Source organism: Mus musculus, chromosome 1 (genome assembly GCF_000001635.26).
Source record: "Mus musculus strain C57BL/6J chromosome 1, GRCm38.p6 C57BL/6J".
Lineage (NCBI taxonomy): Eukaryota > Metazoa > Chordata > Mammalia > Rodentia > Muridae > Mus > Mus musculus.
In genome coordinates this window covers 89927118-89945105 of record NC_000067.6, presented here as the reverse complement: position 1 = coordinate 89945105, position 17988 = coordinate 89927118, and the positions used below count along the sequence as shown (strand labels likewise).

General features: G+C 50.7%; 2 protein-coding genes across 2 annotated transcripts; one reads left to right on the top strand and one right to left on the bottom strand.

The window, feature by feature from the left end:
* Nucleotides 1-10512: 10512 nt before the first annotated feature.
* LOC102637806 lies at nucleotides 10513-13031 on the bottom strand. Its single transcript, XM_030244408.1, has 4 exons — nucleotides 12958-13031; nucleotides 12420-12497; nucleotides 11871-11937; nucleotides 10513-11487 (listed from the first exon to the last, which is right to left on the bottom strand). The coding sequence occupies exons 1-4, from the start codon at nucleotides 12999-13001 to the stop codon at nucleotides 10969-10971; spliced, it is 708 nt and encodes a 235-aa protein (XP_030100268.1). The 5' UTR covers nucleotides 13002-13031; the 3' UTR covers nucleotides 10513-10968.
* An 898-nt stretch (nucleotides 13032-13929) lies between these two features.
* Nucleotides 13930-17144, top strand: Gbx2 (gastrulation brain homeobox 2). Its single transcript, NM_010262.3, has 2 exons — nucleotides 13930-14873; nucleotides 15963-17144. The coding sequence occupies exons 1-2, from the start codon at nucleotides 14351-14353 to the stop codon at nucleotides 16484-16486; spliced, it is 1047 nt and encodes a 348-aa protein (NP_034392.1). The 5' UTR covers nucleotides 13930-14350; the 3' UTR covers nucleotides 16487-17144.
* Nucleotides 17145-17988: the final 844 nt, after the last annotated feature.

Genomic DNA, 17988 nt, shown 5'->3' with positions numbered 1-17988 from the left:
TATCATTCACTTGCGGTAAACTTCCAAAGCCGAGCTCCTGTAGGATGAGGCTGGTTCACCTTGCTTCTCCTCCAACAATCAAAACACACCTTGGTTTATCATTATTATTACTATTATTATTATCATTATTATTATTATGTCTCTTATTTCCCCTTTATTACAGCTCACATTCAACACAATTTTTCTAGAGTACAGAAAATAACGTCAGTTCTATACCCTTAACATTTGTTTTCTTATCTTATTTTATTTCAAATGACTTATTTCATTTGTCAGTTATATGCATGTGTGTGCTGGCGCCAGTGCCCCTGGAAGCCAGAGGTTTCACATCATCTGAGGCTGGAGGTACAGTTGTGAGCCACCTGATGCTGGGGTGGAAACTAGGCTTGGGTCATCCACAAGAACTCTACATGCTCTTGACCACTGAGCCCTCTTTATCTCTAGCCCCTTAACACTGAGTTTCCAATGGTATATTTATTTGGTCTCAAACTCATATGGAAGAGATACTTTCACTTGCTACTTGTATAAAAAGGAGGAAAAAATGCACATCTTTCTCCGACTTCTATCAGCTACGTCTGGTTACTGCTTGTTATTTAACCATGTTGAACTCTGAAACACACAGGCACGGTTCTCCTCTACCATCAGCCCTGAGGAGATGGACCTCTGCAGGTGTCGCATCCGCTGGACAGAGGGAAATGGTCACAGCTGGACTTCGACACAGTCCAGAGCCCAGGGACAATGAGTACACAAGCAGGCACTCTGAGGTCTGCTCATTTGAAATTCTGGGTGCAGCATTAGGGTAGAGTGTAAGTGTCAGTTTAATTTAAAGACAGGTAATAATGGATTCCACACGAACTGCAGAGAAATGAAAAGCATAGGCTCTATAGATTTAAGGGGCCTGCTAATCTCAGCAGCTGTATGTAATCAAATTCCCAGCCTCTGAGTTAACCCTCAGTCACATGCTGGGGGAATAAGGAGGGTAGGCTGTTGAACTTCTGCAGAGAACACCTACCCACTGCAGGAATTGCTATTCCTGAAATACGGGCTTGGAGAACCAGTTGGTGTCAAACTCCCAGCCCTCCCAATCCACTAGGGGGTATCTAACAAGTTCTTCAGTCCCTAGAACCTGGGATGTTAAGTGTTCTTTGGCTATTAAAATCTGCCCCCAAGACCACATGACAGGCTAGGAATATTGGCTCTTTTATCCCATTGCTTCAAAACTAAATTAGAAGGCAGAGAGGCGACTCAGTGGTTTAGCACAGGCAGAGGACCTAAGTTCAATCACCCGCACCCATGTCTGGTGGTTCACAACTGCCTGTAACTCCAAGGGGTCCCAGTCTCTCTTCTAAACCTGTAGGGGCATCTGTACTCATGACTCCACACTTACACATAATTGAGAATAAAAATAAATCTTTTTCAAAGGTAAATTATTTCTTTAGGAAAATCTTCTAGCTGTAGCTACAAAGTCCGTTCTAGTCAACACCACCATCTTCTCGCCAGGACTTAAGCATCGTCTACCGGCATCAAAATATTCTGAAAACTCTAGGGTTTGTCTTGAATGTTCCGGTCTTTCAATGATGACCTAACATTCAATTGTTTAGTTCAATTGCTACACTGAAATAAACCCAGAGTCCTGTGAAGGATTACGGAATCGGGGAACGTCCTTCTCGTCGAGTCCTGCAGGTGGCGCCATTAGCAAACTCTCTCACCGTGGCCCTCCGGCCTTCTCCGCCCACAGTGGAGACAGGAAGACAACACCAAGCGTTTTAGCCTACCTGCTGAAGGAAAGAGAGTCCGGGGAAAAATGATAGCTCCATAAAGTACCCTATAGAATCGCGGGGTGCAACTTTAAAAATCAGTATTTAATATATTGATTGTGAAATTGCTTGATTCCTTTGTATTAAATATGCACGTTGTATAGGCGAGGTGTTTATAAATAAATATGATTTTCAGTTGACTTTTTTATGGTGCCATAATGACGGCCCGATCCTCATTTGTGTGTTAAACGTGTGCTTTAACAAAATTATACATTCCCCATTGTAATGTAAGTGGTTGGGCTTGCAGCTCCCATCTAATCTCCCAGAATCGTGTTTCTGCAGTCCTAAGACTCTTTGCTTAATCACTCCAATAAAAAGAGTAGATTCTTTTGTAATGCAATTTGTAAGCAGTAAACAGAATTGAGAGCGCAGTATTGCTGTTGAGCGCATTTAATGCCGGGTTTTAATTTGGTGTGTAATTATTCATTTGGTAGGCGCTTCCCAACCCCCTCAGATTTCCTTTCCCTGCTCTGAAGAAAAGTTGGTGAGTCTGAAAAGCAGGGTTTCCGTGTATCTGATGTAAGCCTGAGTTTGATGCAGTTGTTATGAAGAGAACATTTGTTTTAATCTGCTAAAGACAGGAGGTCACATTAACGAGTAATACAGACACATAAAAATGTGATTACGGCTTCTAAACAGAACGCAGTAGGCTCCTAGTTAACACAATGAGATTTCTAGGAAGTGATGCATACGTTCCTCAAAAATGACACATTTCTCACGTTCTATTCCAATTAAATTACTCAGGCAGCTAACAGCGATGAGCGCAAAACACGGGGATAAAATGAGGGTTTTCTTCTTGTAACTGTATCTCTGTGAAAGTATATTTTTATGAGAAGCCGTTAATATTAAGCTATTATTTTTCAACTGCGCTGGAAGGGATGTCTTGAGCCTTTCTTGTCGCTGAAGAGCCTCCCCCTTTGTCTCCCGGGTTTGCTAATAGGAACTGAGAACCGCTCGGCTGGGTACCGCCTCCACCGGAGTCCTTGGAATGGAAAAAAAAAAAAAAAAAACCAGGCTGTGGGGGAGGGGAGAGGGCCTGTCTGTGTCCCTAGTGTCAGTGGGGCTGCCCAGAGGCCTGCATTCGTAGGGCTCCGGATCTGGGAGATCCATCCGCTCCCCGCGGCGCCGGCTGAAGCTGGAGAAGCGGAGCTTGTACGCACTCACGCTCTGCGAACACGCGGGGAGCGCTCTGATCGCGCATCCCAGGCGCTGCGCTCCTGAGCGCCCCAGGACGTGGGGGCGGGGAGGGGGCTTCACTGGGCAACACTGTGATGAGAGTGGCTGAGGTGCTCTCCCAAAGCCTGCAGAGCCCCTGCTGGAGGGTCTGGGGTGCAAGGGTCCGGCCGACCCTCCGGTGGTCTCGATCTGCGAGGTGGGGTGTCCCAGCTGCACCCAGGCCTTGGGAACAGGGTGTCAGAAAGACAAAAGGAGGCGACGCTTGCGCCTGCAGAGGATGACAGCGAGCTTCGCTCTGGGGCTGGGGAAGAGCTCAGAGCACAGTGGCGGAGCCACCCTAAACCGAAATGCGATTTGAAGTCCTAATGAACTTGATTGCGTGAACATTTATAATCCCCCATGGCCCTAAATGAAATCAGATATAATCAGAAGATACGGGGAAGGGAGTGTTTACAGCCGACGCCGGGCGGCCGCGGGACGGGGAGATGCGGCCCCGGTATTGATGTCGAAAATGATGGATAACGCGGGAATGGCAAATATACTATTTGTCTAATGGCTCGGCAATTAAATTCCCCTGTAAATGACCCATGCCTCATTTCATCCTAATCTATGGAATTTTGATTGAATTCGTCAGCTCTAATTGAAAAATACTGCACTTTAATGCCTGCATTGCAGTTTCGGGACGAGAGTGGTTTTAATGAGACGGTGCCCCTCTGACCCGGGAATATTCCAGACTTTTATTCGGAATTTAAAGCCAGAAGATTGCTCAACTGAGCCCTGTGATTTCCTCTCTGCTATCCACGTCCATCCATCTCCAGATTCGATTTAATAAACGCACTTGAGGATAAATGTGTCCTCGACCCTCACTTGCCTGGTGGCACCAAGTGGGGGAGGCGCCCTCTCCTTGGGACCTGCTGGTCAGGGCCAGAGGCCTCACTGGAAGAAAAGAGGGAAGAAAGCTGCCCTTTCCCCAGGCACCCCAGCCAGGCACAGCGCCTTCTTGAGACCAAACCCAGGTGCTCTACCTGGAGGAGGAGGGCCTACTGCTAGCGACCTTCTCCTCCCCCCCCCCCCTTCTCAGAGAAAGAATAGGCCCCAAAGCGCTTTATATGCAAATGGCGAGGCAAAGCCATCCTTGAAAAATTAGCTACTTGCTGAAGCATATTTACTAGATTGAAATGAGTTAAAGAGAAACATTTTACGTCGTGTAAACGAGATAATTGAGCCGCATTAAAACTGGAATGTTTGCTCCTTTTCAAGAAAGAAAGAAAGAAAGAAAGAAAGAAAGAAAGAAAGGAAGGAAGAAAGAAAGAAAGAAAGAAAGAAAGAAAGAAAGAAAGGAAAAAGGCAGAAAGAAAAAGAAAAGAAAAGGGAAGAAGAAAAGAAAAGTGGAGGAGGAGAACAGGTAAATATATGTTCGGGTGGAAAGGAAGTGTGCGCCCAATACTGGGAGCCTCGCCCGGCCTTGGCTAGAGCCCTTCTCTCCTTGACTCCCTGAGGGTTGATTCCCACCGCGGCGGGCAGGGGGCGCAGGCGAGTCAGAGTCACGTGACCACAGCAAACCCGAGGCAGAGAAGTGGGCAGGGTCAACTCGGTCCTCCCAAGGTCCTCCGGCCCCGCCCCTCGCCTCACTCACCGGGTCTCCCCTCCTCCCTTCTCGGGCATCCCAAACAGGGTGGCACTAAGGTGGTGGCGCTGGGGAGAGGAGAGATGGAGTATGGAGCACAGCAGGAGTCCAAAGAGCACGGGGTGCCGGTCTCCTGCCCAGAAAACGGATGTGTTTGAGGTTTTGCACCCCAAGAGTTTGCAGATCTGTTATTTTAAGCGAATGAGACAGGATCTAGAAGCCATCTCCCCGGAAAGGCTGTGACTTGTCCTTAGACCAGGCTAAACTTAATGACAAGAACAAACGGCAGGGGCCGCTCCCGGGGCTGCAAAGACCTCTGCACCTGAGTATCCACCCCAGGATGCACCTGCCGGGGCGGAGCTTCGGGATCTCTCCTCACCCACCCACCCATCCATCCCCGCCCTGGAGGGACCATTTGGTGGCCTGTGAGACACGTTTTTAAGGCCTTGCCCTCGCACTAACCAGAGGCGCACCCAGCACTCTTGAAAACCTGGCCTAGACGTGGGACTCTCCATAAACTATGCTCACCGGCAGCCACTCACAGACGTCTCGCCAACGCGCAGTGCAGACACAGTACACACGACAAACTGTGACCCAACAACTGTACTAATTATCCCCGCTTAGTGACACTGTCAGGCCACTGGTGAGAGAGCAAGCTAGAATGCTGGCCCATTACATAGATGGAACCGCAGAGACTGGTTGAGGTCAGCTGCCCATCTACGATGCACAGACCCAGAGGGCAGAAGTTTCAAAACAAGCTGCTTCTAGGATCTGCTCAGAAGAACCTTCACGGAATTTACAGGAAGTCCGAACGTCACATCCGAAATCTGGCCTTTCTTATGCCGCGTGCAAGCACGAAGGTTTGTGACACAGGCTTCTCTTTTGGTTTAGTAGTTTAAAAAAAAAAGAAATTGAGACTATTTTTTTTTTCTTGTCCAACTCTAGACATAAATGAAACCGATGCCTCTGCCTTTGCGGTCCCAGGAGAACTTTACCAGGACCTTCTGCTTCCTGGAACCACAAAACCCCAACAGCTCTAGCCAGATGTCATTGCTTGTGAGGTCCTTAGGGGGCGCTCTGCACGCCCATGCGGATTCTCTATCAAATGTTTCCGATGTTGTAAAGTGTTAAATAAAACTACTTGCTGAAGCCGGGCGTGGTGGCTCACGCCTTTAATCCCAACACTCGGGAGGCAGAGGAAGACGGATTTCTGAGTTCGAGGCCAGCCTAGTCTACAAAGTGAGTTCCAGGACAGCCAGGGCTATACAGAGATTCTATGTCTTTAAAAAAAACAAAAACAAAAACAACCTACTTGCTGAGCCTGCAAGGTGGCTCACTCAGTAAGGTGTTTGTAGCCAAGATGGGTAACGACTTCAATTCCCAGAACCAATAGGAAAAGGACCGATCCCCCAAAGTGTCATCTAACCTCTATACTCAAACAAATAAATGTAAAAGTAGCTGCTCCCTAATTCACCGAAATCTACAATACACATTTGTGCCCTGTTTGTAGATATGAAATACCTCAAGATGATTAAAACTAAAATATCTAATGTGGGGCAAAAGAGAGAGCTCACTGGTTGCTCTTCCAGAAGAGTTCGATTCCCAGCACCCACAGAGTGGCTTACTCCAGTTCCATGTGATATGACACCCTCTTCTGGACTCTGAGGGTACCAGGCACACTCTAGAGGGACAGATATCCTTGCCTGCAAACAGCCATATATGCATAAAATAAAATATAAATAAATAAAATACAGATGAGAAAATAGGCTTACACAATAAATTGTTTAGCTCACTCTCTATGAAAAGAGTTTTACAATATATTGAATTAAGTCTGTTCGGTGCTTGCTTTTTTTTTCTTTTGTGAAGTTGAATTTATGTCTTTCTTGTCTTAAGATTTCTGATTATTTTATTCCTTGGTGTGCTGTGGCCTAAGGGATTCTACAAGAAACTGGGGGGTGGGCAGTTATAATAGTCAAGATACCACAGAAACCAATTCTGAAACACTCAGATTAGATAGATAGATAGATAGATAGATAGATAGATAGATAGACAGACAGACAGATAGATAGACAGACAGACAGATAAAAAGAAGCAGCAGGCATGGGGTACAAAGAGGAAGTGAGAGGCCTCTAAGGTGGAGGAAACATCAAATCTGGTCACAAAATCGTCAGTCACCTTTGTTTCCTGAGCACTGGGGCCAATGTTCACCCCTTCACTGTCACTGTCTCAGACTTCTAGGAACAGGTTTGTGTGGACAGGGACAGACTGTTTGGCTTCTGGCTCTGATTCATTTCCCAGCCAAGACTCCTTTGGCCTCTTTGCTGAGGAGGAGGAGGAAGGCAGGAGGCCCCTGTGAAGCCTTCACCCCTGCCAGACTGTGGGTCTACATTACCCAAAGCCTCTAACACCACCACAGACTCCAGAAGGAGCTATGTGCTGCATTGAGCAGTTGCCTGACTGTGTCCTGCCTCAGCATCCTGGTATAGGTTGTAAAGGTCTCTCTGTGAGAGAGACAGAGACAGAGAGACAGAGAAAGACCCAGGATATTAAACCCACAAGTGTTCCTAGGAAGGAGTGTGTGAGGGGACCAGTTCTGAAGTTGTCCGCCTTCTTCTGGTTGTGACTTTTAGGAACCACCCCCTTGTCCCTTCCACTTTTTATTTGCTCTGCTCCCCTCTAGCAAGTTAGTCCCCTGCTGAACAACCTCTAGAGTTCTAGGATCTGGACTCTGATCTCCTTTTGGCTTCTTCTATCCTAGGGCCACAGAATCGCCTGCAGTGGCATGGGGGGGGGGGGGGGGGTGGAGACTGAAGGGGGTGTGTCAGCATGGGGGTGGAGCCTTCAGCATGGGGGGTGGAATCCTCAGCATGGGAGGGGTCGAGCCCTCAGCATTTGTTCCACCAGAGAAAATCTCAAAGCTTCTATGCTTCGAAACCAAGAAGTCACCAAACCCAATGATTTCTGCCCTCCATTGCCAGCAAAGAGGAAACATGTACTGGAGCAATTTCAGATCTCAGAATAGGGAGTTGACCTTCCTGCGTTCTAACCTCCATCTCCTCAGGCTAGTGACTGCCATCTCGGCCCTCCATTGCTGGGGCCTCAGTAAAGGGTATGGCTTGATCCCTTGAGAAACCATGACCTTCATCCGCCTTTGGAAGCTGGACCACATGAGGAGTTCAAGACACTGAAGAAAAGGGCAGCCAACCACCCTTGAGCTAACCACCCTTCTCATTGTTTCTGGTACCCGTTCTGGGTAGCTTTAGAGGTATCTGCAACAGTAAAGATCTGCCCTGGATGCTCCCAACATTGACCCGGCCCTCAGAGGTCTCAGAATGAGCATGAATGAGCATCCTTATCCCCTGGTTCTTCATAGTGGGTGCTCTGCTTTAAAGTACAGCCTTCCTGTAGGGCAGGTTAACACTTGTCTCCCTTTCCCATTTCTGATTAATGTATGGCCACCCCGTCTTGCTCTCACCTAGGATGGCAGGTTCTCTGGGTCTTTCCTTATTTGGCTTTGAGATTTTTCTCCTGCCTCAGACTCCTGAGTGCTGGGGTTTCAGGTCAGGCTTCTCTGAGGAGTGTGCTGAAGGGACAACTGTCCTTTGGGACTTCCATAGACTGAGGTCACTGGGCCTGCTTGGATCAATGTCGGACCTGTCAGACCTGGAATTTTCTGGTTTGGAGAAACGGTGGCCATTCATTCCACCATTCCCTTCTGCTTTGTCAACCTCTATCCATACACACCATCGTGTCACTCTCTCTGGTGACATCCTTTATGGGTCACAGTTTCTTATCCAAAGACTAATGGGGGCGGGGGGGAAGTTGCCTTTGCTTTGCAGTATTTCTCAGGGACAGAGAGAAATGGAGGTCCTGGTAACAGCAATAGCTGTTGCTTATTGTCACTGCAGAAGTTCAAGGGCAGGATGCCCCTGATGTGAGCAACTGTGCTCTCTTGCCAGAGGTTTCCAAATGATACTATCAGGGTAAAGGTTGGTTGTCCGGGTTGGGGTTGGGGGGGATAGGAGGGTCTCCTGGCGACCTCTGGTTTGTGGGGGGAGGGACCTTCAGGATTAAGGTTCTGGAAAATATGTACCTAGGTCCTTGGCTGGCCCTCAGCCCCAGAGGTTGTTTCCTATGTCTCCTCTGGAGAGCTGGAATCTCGCGGGGTCCATGGCTGGATCTTGCAAACAGTATAGCTCTTCCTAGAGCCTGCTTTGGACGCTAGTTGTGTCCAGCTCAAGTCTACCACTAAGCTCTCACCACTCCCCAATTAGAGCTGACCCCAGCTCCGCAGGAGAGCTGCCAAGATAGTGATAGGCCAAGCTAAGCACCCTCTCACCCCTCGGTGCCCTCTGCACTTCCCGGCTGCCCTTCCCTAGGCCCCCGGATTAGCATCTCTGTGAAGTCCTACAAACAATGCCTGCTGTGCGAGAGATGAAAGCCTGGCTCAGGGTGGCTGGGGGGGGGGGGGCGGCGTTTGAAGTTCCGATAGGTGGGGTTCGGGGAGCAGATGGGAGATAAAGTCAGGTGAGAAGAGCCCCCCTGCTGGCCAGTGCCTTTCTCTCAAGCATCCTCCGCTCCTCTTCACGGCTTCCAGGAAGGCCTTCACACACTTAACCTCATCCCCTGGGCAAAAATCCACTGCCAGACCTTTGCATCCCGCTGCCTTTTCCCTGGCTGTGAGTCTGGAGGCAATCGAACATTTGCCTCCCTTTGCGAGCAGAGCTGATGCACAGTGAGCAAGGATTCCCGGACTCCGGACTCCGGGACAAACGTTGTGAGCTACTGTTGGCCAGGGTCACAATCCAAGCCATTAGGAACAAAGGGGGAAAGAACTAGAACCCCACTTTAAGTCCTCGCACTCCGGGGTCCCCACCAGGGAAGTTCAGCCGCGAGTGGAGAGCGGGTAAGCTATGGATTCAAAGCGCTTCCTGTAGCCGGGTGCATCATTCAACCCTCCCTCCTGGGTGATTCCGAAAGCAAACAAGATAGCCATGGTCAGCAGAGCCCAGGAGAGCTAGCCTCGGGCACTATGCCTGAGTGGCTCTCTGGACACGTCCCTCTGCGGTCCGTAGAGCCCCACAGGTGTGAAGGTCACAGTTCTTGGCCTTGGAGACATTTTTTTTTACAGCTCCCAGAATAAAAATAAATAAATAAATAAACAAATAAATAAATACTTTTTAAAACAGTGGAAAATAAAAGCCCCTCCCCTCCACATTTCTGGGTAGCAGTGGTTTTGTCTCAGCTACTTTGAGGATGGGGACAAAAACAAAGTTTTCTACATAAGAATGTTGCGGCACACACTGTCCCAGGAAGTGTTTCTTCTTCGGGGCACTTTAGAAAACCCCCTGTCCTGCTTTCTGCATGGTCAAGGAGCAGAATAAAGAAAGCAAAGACTTTTATTTTATACACCACTTGATCTTTGCTTGGGAAACTCTATTAATTGAATGGGCTTGCCTTTTTTGCCAGGTCCCCTTTATCATTATTTATGGGCTTTAAATTGTTTAAAGTTCCCTTGACGTTCAATTTACAAGTTTGGGGACTTTTTTTGTTCTGCCTTTTGTCCTGGAGAAAGACATCGTGTTGGAAGCTCTTTGAAAAGCCAAACATGAGAGGCTGGCGGTGAAAGGGAAGCGGGCAAGATCCCTTTTAATTCCGTCCTGTTGCTGAATGGCTCTTTTACATAATTGCAGGAGCTATTTCAAAGCCAGCCAAGGGCTGACTTCACTTAGAACCACATGGAGTCTATTTTGGGCTTTCAGATTTAGAAAAAAAAAAAAAAGCTGAATAAAATAGTTTAAAAAGATGAGGCTTCAATGCTTTCTGCTACTTGCAAATTGGTGTGTCTGATGGGGAATTTTACACAAGCACCCCTTTGTAAGTGTGTCTTGGGCTGGGGAAACTCGATGTTAGGTTAGCTGGGTGTGAATCTCAATTGCCCCTCTATAAGTAAAACGCATCCTAAGTTATTTCCCAACTATGGCCAGGAGCAAGAACTGCGGCAATGACTGGACGCATCAGACCACTCAAAATTCCTCTAAATAAAAATAACACGGTTACCAGAGAACCGGGCCTGAAGCTTCGGTCTGAGCAAGAGGCGCCCCTCCTGTGCGAGGCCCACAGGTTTCTCCACACGACGTCCACAGAGACCAGAGGGCCCTCGCTGCCCCCTGGAAGCCGCACTACGCTCCCACCTCCAGGTAATAATAATACTCATTTACTTGTGCGGTTCCTATTTCTTGCTTAGCTTTCACACACCTGTGTGCAAAGGCTGAATCGGACAGCCCACAAGCGTGGGGCAACTTAATTACCATCACTTTTATTGAACGTCTCAGCCACTCTGTAAGTGGCTTAATACGATACTGACACTCTCTTGGCAGCAGTAAAATACCTCCGGGACTGGACTATCTTCATCTGTGAAGGATGCTTCCAGAGAAAAAGTTCGCAGAAGTTAACTGGAGTTGGGGGAACCCAGCTCTCCCTTCCCGCGCGCCCAACCTTTTTCCTAATTGGAGGGGGGCGGGGCTCTCTGAGCCTAGTTACTAAGATCTGAGCAGGGTGGTTTTCCCGCGCAGCGGGGCCGAGTTGACTCTGCGGTTGAGACTGTTCGGAGCTAGGCAGGTAGGAATTCGAAGGACAGATGCGCGTACCTGTCGTTCCTAGTGCATTAATCTCTTCAGCGCAGTCGGGACTCCGAAAGCTTCTGTCGTCCGTCCGCAGCCCCCAGGCGCGCAGCGGGTTTTTGTTTTTGTTTTGGTTTGGTTTTTTGGTGGTTTTTTTTTTTTTTGCACGTAACTGAAGTGTCCCGGAATGGATCTTGTCAATCACGTCAAAACATAAGGATCCTTTTACGATGCAAACAGTCATTTTCTAAGCAGTTAATAAGCATTAGATGAGAAAAATATTACTGCAAGCATTCGAGAAAAGCCCACTAGTAAATAAAATTCGTATTGATGAAAAATTATCTGAACTCACTAATAAAAGATTAGCATTATAACTCCTGCAGTCAATACTTTTCGTGGCAATTTATGGACACAAATAATATGCCATCAAATTACTTCAAGTGTGTCTATAATTCAAGGGACCTCAATCTTGTTGCTGAACTTTAAGTATGGAATTACTAAAATAGCCAAAGGGATCCTTGTCTCTCCCTGTGGCCAGGCGACAGAAGTCTCTACAATAATTTTTTTTTTTTTTACAGTGAAAGTGCAAAATGGAAGGCAGGAGAGTCAGGTGAATGAGTAACTGCTCACCCAGTCCTCTTGCAGGCAAGCACGAAGGTCCCTGGCTGCGGTTGCGTAAATCAAGGAAGCGGTTATTCTAGAAGTTGAGGAGAGGGGATAACAACAAGGTAGTGGCATTGAAGACTGTCACTGTAGGTATCTCATAATAAGAGGGAGTATTTATTATGCTCATGAAGAAACCAGCCTTTTGCCTTGGGCTTCGATTAACTTCTTTTGTGGGCAAACAGGGACTAGAGCTTGGGTATCCCACAGACACCTCCTTCCCGTGTATCCCAAAGAGAATTAATTTCCCCTCACACTGCCTAAGCCATCTCGAGTTCTGGGCGTGAAGTGAAGGGATGCAACACAGGCAGCGCCCTAATGAATTCCTTTCAAACCGCCTGCTGCCGAAACCATCTATTACTGCGGCCCGGAGAGGGGAAAGGCGTTTGAGATGTCTTTGTCCGGGTGATGGAGGGGAGGGGAGGGGACACTGGTGGGGGAGGAGGACGGCTGGCAGCCGGGCCAGCGAGTTTTCTTCTGGCCAAGAGATGCAAAGGACTCATCGTCCCCTCTTACCTCTCTGGGTGGGCAGTTGCTCTCTGGCAAGATTCTTGGCCCGAGAAGATCTCTAGGATTGAGACGTCCCCGGGGGACCTTGGGGTTAGAGCGGGAGAAAGAGGAAGACCGAGAAAGAAGAGCTTCAAAGAATCGGGTCGATAAATTCATAAAGATCGATTTATCTTTATCTCCCAATTAAATGTGCTTGTGATACATAACACACGTCCAACATGAGCCAACTCCCCAGCCAGAGCTCTTCCGGGTGAACTGATTTTTTAATGACCTATATAACAATGCCCTCCTTTGCTCCTTGGCCTGGTGCTGTCAGCAGTTCCGAAAGGACGTCTAGACCAAGGAATCTGAAGAACAGGCAGGGGGACCCGAGGAAGCCCAACGCGCTTGGCAGGATCTGCCTTCGCCACGAAAGGATCCCATTTTAAAAGGAACACAAGATTTGAAAGTTTGTTTCAACATAAGAAAAGATGACCAGAAATGCCTACTTTCCTTTCGCCGCAATCCCTCCAATCTCCTAACCCCCAAATTCCCGGCTTTTTACCATTGTCGAGAACAGGGGAAATATCTTGAGGGACTCAGCTCCATCCAGCAGTCCGCAAAGGGGAACCGCGTGCCCAGGAGTCCTCGCGCTGCGCAGAGCCAGGGTGAGAGCTCCCTCCGTTGCCAACGTGCTTAATTAGTGCCTATTTACAAAACGCAGCTTTTATTTGAGCAAACATCATAAAGCTTTCATCAGGATAATCTCACGTTATACAATCCAGAGGCGTCGCAACCCCCCCCCCCATTCCTCCCTGAAGATGGAGCAGATAAAAGACTCGCTTTATTATCATAATTATCGTGGCTGTTATTTTGGTGTACGCTGGCAAAGTGGGTAAATAGGTGCGATGATTAAGAATGTCATGAAAAATGAGCAGGGATCGCTCACGGAGGGCCCAACCAGGAATGAGGGAGACCACCGCCGGCCGCCCCGCTGCCACCAGCGGGCCGCAAGCAACCATTCAGCTTCCGTGTCGTGTGAGCAAGGGCTGACAGGCCCAGGCGCACCTCTGGGAGCAGACCTGCAGAGGCAAGACCTTAAACGCTATCCGGAGACCTTGCCCGGACCCTTGGCACAACCAGAGCGCCCCTGGTTAAGGTGAGCATCACACAGGGTTCTGCTGTAGTAAAACACTCCCGGCCCATCGGTGGCGGGTGCCAGTTCCAAGCCGCCTCTCATGAGGCCTCCACAGGGATGCCAGGGACTCTAGGGTCTGAGTCGGGTAGGTAGCAAGGGTCCCTCTTAAGTTTGCTCCGCGCGGTGCAAAGGCTCCAGCTCCCAGGCCAGCACGCTCCAACCGTGGCGCCGGTAGCCCATTTGCGGCCCGCCTGGGTGAAGGGGGCGGAGCCCTAATTTCGCCCCGCCTTCCCCTGAATAGCAAATAGGAGTTGGTGCTCGGTCCCACGTGACACGAGCTCCGCTGGGCAGCTGGCAAAATGTGAATGAGAAAGAGGAGCGCGATTTAAAGGTGCTGGCGGCGCCCGCCAGAGACAAGTGCGCCGGCTTCGCGCGCTCCCCAGCCGCCCGTGGGAGACGACGGACTGCAGGACGGACAGACGGACGGACGCACGCACTGCTGGTAGCTGGGCCGAGACCTGCAGACGCGAAGCGCGCGCGTTCCGACGGGCTAGCAGCCGGGAGCGGTTCCGGCGAACGCGAGGTCCCCGGCGCCCTCTCCATCCCGGGCGCACGGCCTCATCGCGCTCGGTGGCTGCACCCGTGCAGGCCGGGTATGCTGCGGGTCCTGCACTGAGGGGCGGCGGCGGCGTCTGCGCTCTGGGCACCGCTCAGCCCCTGCCCGGAGTTCCCGGTGGTACTCCCAGCGTCCGGAGGGCTTCCAGGCGGCGGCGGGACACGGGGACTTTTCGTCTCTCCCTGGCTTCTCCCGAACGCGTCTATGAGCGCAGCGTTCCCGCCGTCGCTGATGATGATGCAGCGCCCGCTGGGGAGTAGTACCGCCTTCAGCATAGACTCGCTGATCGGCAGCCCGCCGCAGCCCAGTCCCGGCCATTTCGTCTACACCGGCTACCCCATGTTCATGCCCTACCGGCCGGTGGTGCTGCCGCCACCGCCGCCACCGCCTCCCGCGCTGCCCCAGGCAGCGCTGCAGCCCGCTCTGCCGCCCGCGCACCCTCACCACCAGATCCCCAGCCTGCCCACCGGCTTCTGCTCCAGCCTGGCGCAGGGCATGGCGCTCACCTCCACGCTCATGGCCACTCTGCCCGGCGGCTTCTCTGCGTCGCCCCAGCACCAAGAGGCGGCGGCTGCCCGCAAGTTCGCTCCACAGCCACTGCCCGGAGGCGGCAACTTCGACAAAGCCGAGGCGCTCCAAGCGGATGCGGAAGACGGCAAAGCCTTCTTGGCCAAGGAGGGCTCGCTGCTCGCTTTCTCTGCGGCCGAAGCGGTGCAGGCGTCGCTCGGTGAGTCGGCGGCGCGCGCAGCCGGAACGCGGGGACGGGAGGGAGTGGGGGCGGGCCAGCTCCGGGTTCCCGCCGAGACCCGGGGGACGAGGCCGCGCCCCCGCCCGACCTCTGCGGGAATAGCTGGAGGAGTTGCGGTGATGCCCACCGGAGCTTTCCAATGGGGCATTTAACGCCAAGCAACAAGCAGGATCCTGGGGAAAGGAGGCGTTTAGAGCTCTCCTGCTAGCTACTCCAGGCCACACATCTGGTGGCGTGTTTGGCACACACACACACACACACACACACACACACACACACACACACACGCTGTGATTATTGAGGGTCCTTGGTGTGTTGCAACCTTAAAGAGAGGCCTTATTGGGCTGGTTTTTTTCTTTTTTCAGTTGCATATGTACCCAATAGAGTCCAGACTCAAATATCTTCACTGGGTTCTCTGTTCATCCAAGAGAATCAGATTCCTGCGAGACTCTCTCTCTCTCTCTCTCTCTCTCTCTCTCTCTCTCTCTCTCTCTCTCTCTCTGTGTGTGTGTGTGTGTGTGTGTGTGTGTGTACATGCACGCACTAGGAACTCTAGGGTGGAAAACTTCTCCTAAGGAGACACAAATGATATGTCTCAAGAAAGCTGCGGGCTGGCATCGGCCCTACACCACTCACATCTGCTGTGAAATTGAGGCTCACTTAATTTTAGTTGTTCAGATGGTGGTGGGGAGGATCATGAACTCCCCCTTGGTCTTCAAACAGTCCTGGACCCCAGGGAAACAAAGGGGATATTCTCTTGGGCCTCAGGTCCGAGCAGCATCCTGATACTTAAGCTGTTAGAGGCTGGGAGGGTGAGCGGGAGACATGGCAGCCCCTTGAGTGATGGTTCTGGGCAAAGGGCCGTCGCCTCTACTGTCTCCTCCTCTCCTTTGAGCTTTTTCTCACGCTCCCCCCACCCCCTTCCTCAAAGGCCAGGAAATCGCAATGTGTTAATGTGGTAGAAAGACAATCTGCTGGGGGGAGATAGGGGTGAGGTGCCCAAGTGGGAAGGGACTGGGGAAGGCAGTGTTCAAAATGTAATAAAATGCCGTTTGGTTTTGCTTTCAGTCGGGGCTGTCCGAGGGCAAGGGAAAGACGAGTCAAAGGTGGAAGATGACCCGAAGGGCAAGGAGGAGAGCTTCTCTCTGGAGAGCGATGTGGATTACAGCTCAGATGACAATTTGCCTGGTCAGACTGCTCATAAGGAAGAAGACCCCGGCCACGCACTGGAGGAGACCCCGCAGAGCGGCGGTGCAGCAGGCAGCACCACGTCCACAGGCAAGAACCGGCGGCGGCGGACTGCCTTCACCAGCGAACAGCTGCTGGAGCTGGAGAAAGAATTCCACTGCAAAAAGTACCTCTCCCTGACCGAGCGCTCACAGATCGCCCACGCCCTCAAACTCAGCGAGGTGCAAGTAAAAATCTGGTTCCAGAACCGCCGGGCCAAGTGGAAACGTGTCAAGGCAGGCAACGCCAATTCCAAGACGGGGGAGCCCTCTCGGAACCCCAAGATTGTCGTCCCCATCCCTGTTCACGTTAGCAGGTTCGCTATTCGAAGTCAACACCAGCAGCTGGAGCAGGCCCGACCCTGAGGGCCCAGCCAGGGTGGACACCACCATGGAGAGGCCCTAACACCTGAAGGAACCCGTGTCAGACTCCACTGTTTAAAGCAGAACTCAGAGGCACCTCCTAGATGTGGACATCCAAGCAAATTGAGAGTATATTCATTAGACGGGCTTAAAGGGGGCTACAGCCACACCAGAAGATACACTAAATATTTATTATACAACCCTACTTTGTACATAGATCTCTATCTAGACTGGATCTCAGCTGCAGTGTTTTGAAAGGGATAGGATCAAATCTCTCTCCTTACACTTTCCAGATGAAACAAAACCACCACTGTACTCTGTCGCCTTCAGCGACCACCTTCCCATACGTGCCCAAAGGTAAACAGGAGACACAAGGACAAACACTGCGGTTTAACCTTCTTATTGTTATTTTTTGTTTGTTTGTTTCTATTTTGGCTTTTTGAGTTGAGTGCAGAGCAGTCGGTTGATTTTGGAGCAATCTAGAACTCTGCTCTGCTCGTTTGCTTTGCCTGGCTGTCTTTCCTGGCCTTGTATATCCTATCTGAGCCATGTCGGAAGCACGTCTCCGTTGTGTTTAATTTATTTCAATGTAGCTTATTTTCATATAAGTTATGACATTTAAACAATCTCAGTCTTGTGAATAATAAAAAAAAAGGCAAGGAAAAACTATAAGCTTAATCCTTGGGGCCTCGTTAGAGTGCCCACCACCTGGGCACCTCGAGGGCACTACCAATGTGTGGTCAGCTAAGTGACTTGCGACCAGGATGGAGGCTTACTGGCCATAAGCCAAGTAGCACCTGAACAGGCTTTTAATTGGAGAGGAAAACTGTGAGTTTAAGGAAGCCTAGTTTTCATCTTAGGAATCTTGCATGTCCTCTTTTTGCATGTCTTTATCTATTATAGCCTGGGGACTGGCAAACTTTGGCCGGAAGAGGAGGGAAAGCAAGCTCGGGTAGTAGTGGGTTTGTACAGACACAGGGGCTCCAAATCCGATGCAGCCAGGGAAGAAACGCGTTTCCTTAGAAGAAACTCCGACCCTAAAAGCAGCGGTCTTTGCTGGCTCTCAGGGCCTCGGATCCATAAATCAGGCTACAGGCGTTATCTTCCGACAGGAGCCGGAACCCAGCAAGCCCTGCCTGGCTTCCCGGCAGCTCTGGGCTTGGAGGAGGGCTGTAAGCTCCAAGGCCCCCGCACCTCCCCCTCCAGGCGGGGTCAGAAGGGGCGTGCCCTGACCACTGCCCCACCCCAAGGGCGCTGGGAACCTCGCCCCTCAAAGGGAGAAATGGGGAAGGGTCCGTGGTGAGTTGGTGGTGGCTTGGTGCGCTGAAACCTAAGATTAGGGCGTCTTTCTGCCTTGGAAGAGCGACCTGTAAAGCGCGAGAGGGGTGTGACCTGCCCCGCTCCTCCCTCTCTAACTTTAGTGCTGTGACCGAAGCGGGAAGCGGTCCGCGCTTAAAGTATCCAGAGAGATGCCAGGGCCTGGCGCTCCTAAGACTGCGTATCCC

Bases quoted from the DNA above. Each gene is read 5' to 3' on its own strand.
- Gbx2 (NM_010262.3), top strand. From the start codon at position 14,351: ATGAGCGCAGCGTTCCCGCCGTCGCTGATGATGATGCAGCGCCCGCTG. The intron at 14,874-15,962 runs GTGAGTCGGCGG...TTTTGCTTTCAG, and splicing joins AGCGGTGCAGGCGTCGCTCG to TCGGGGCTGTCCGAGGGCAA.
- LOC102637806 (XM_030244408.1), bottom strand. From the start codon at position 13,001: ATGGAGCTGAGTCCCTCAAGATATTTCCCCTGTTCTCGACAATG. The intron at 12,498-12,957 runs GTAAAAAGCCGG...TCTAACCCCAAG, and splicing joins TTCCCCTGTTCTCGACAATG to GTCCCCCGGGGACGTCTCAA. The intron at 11,938-12,419 runs GTAAGAGGGGAC...CTCAACTTCTAG, and splicing joins GCAACTGCCCACCCAGAGAG to AATAACCGCTTCCTTGATTT.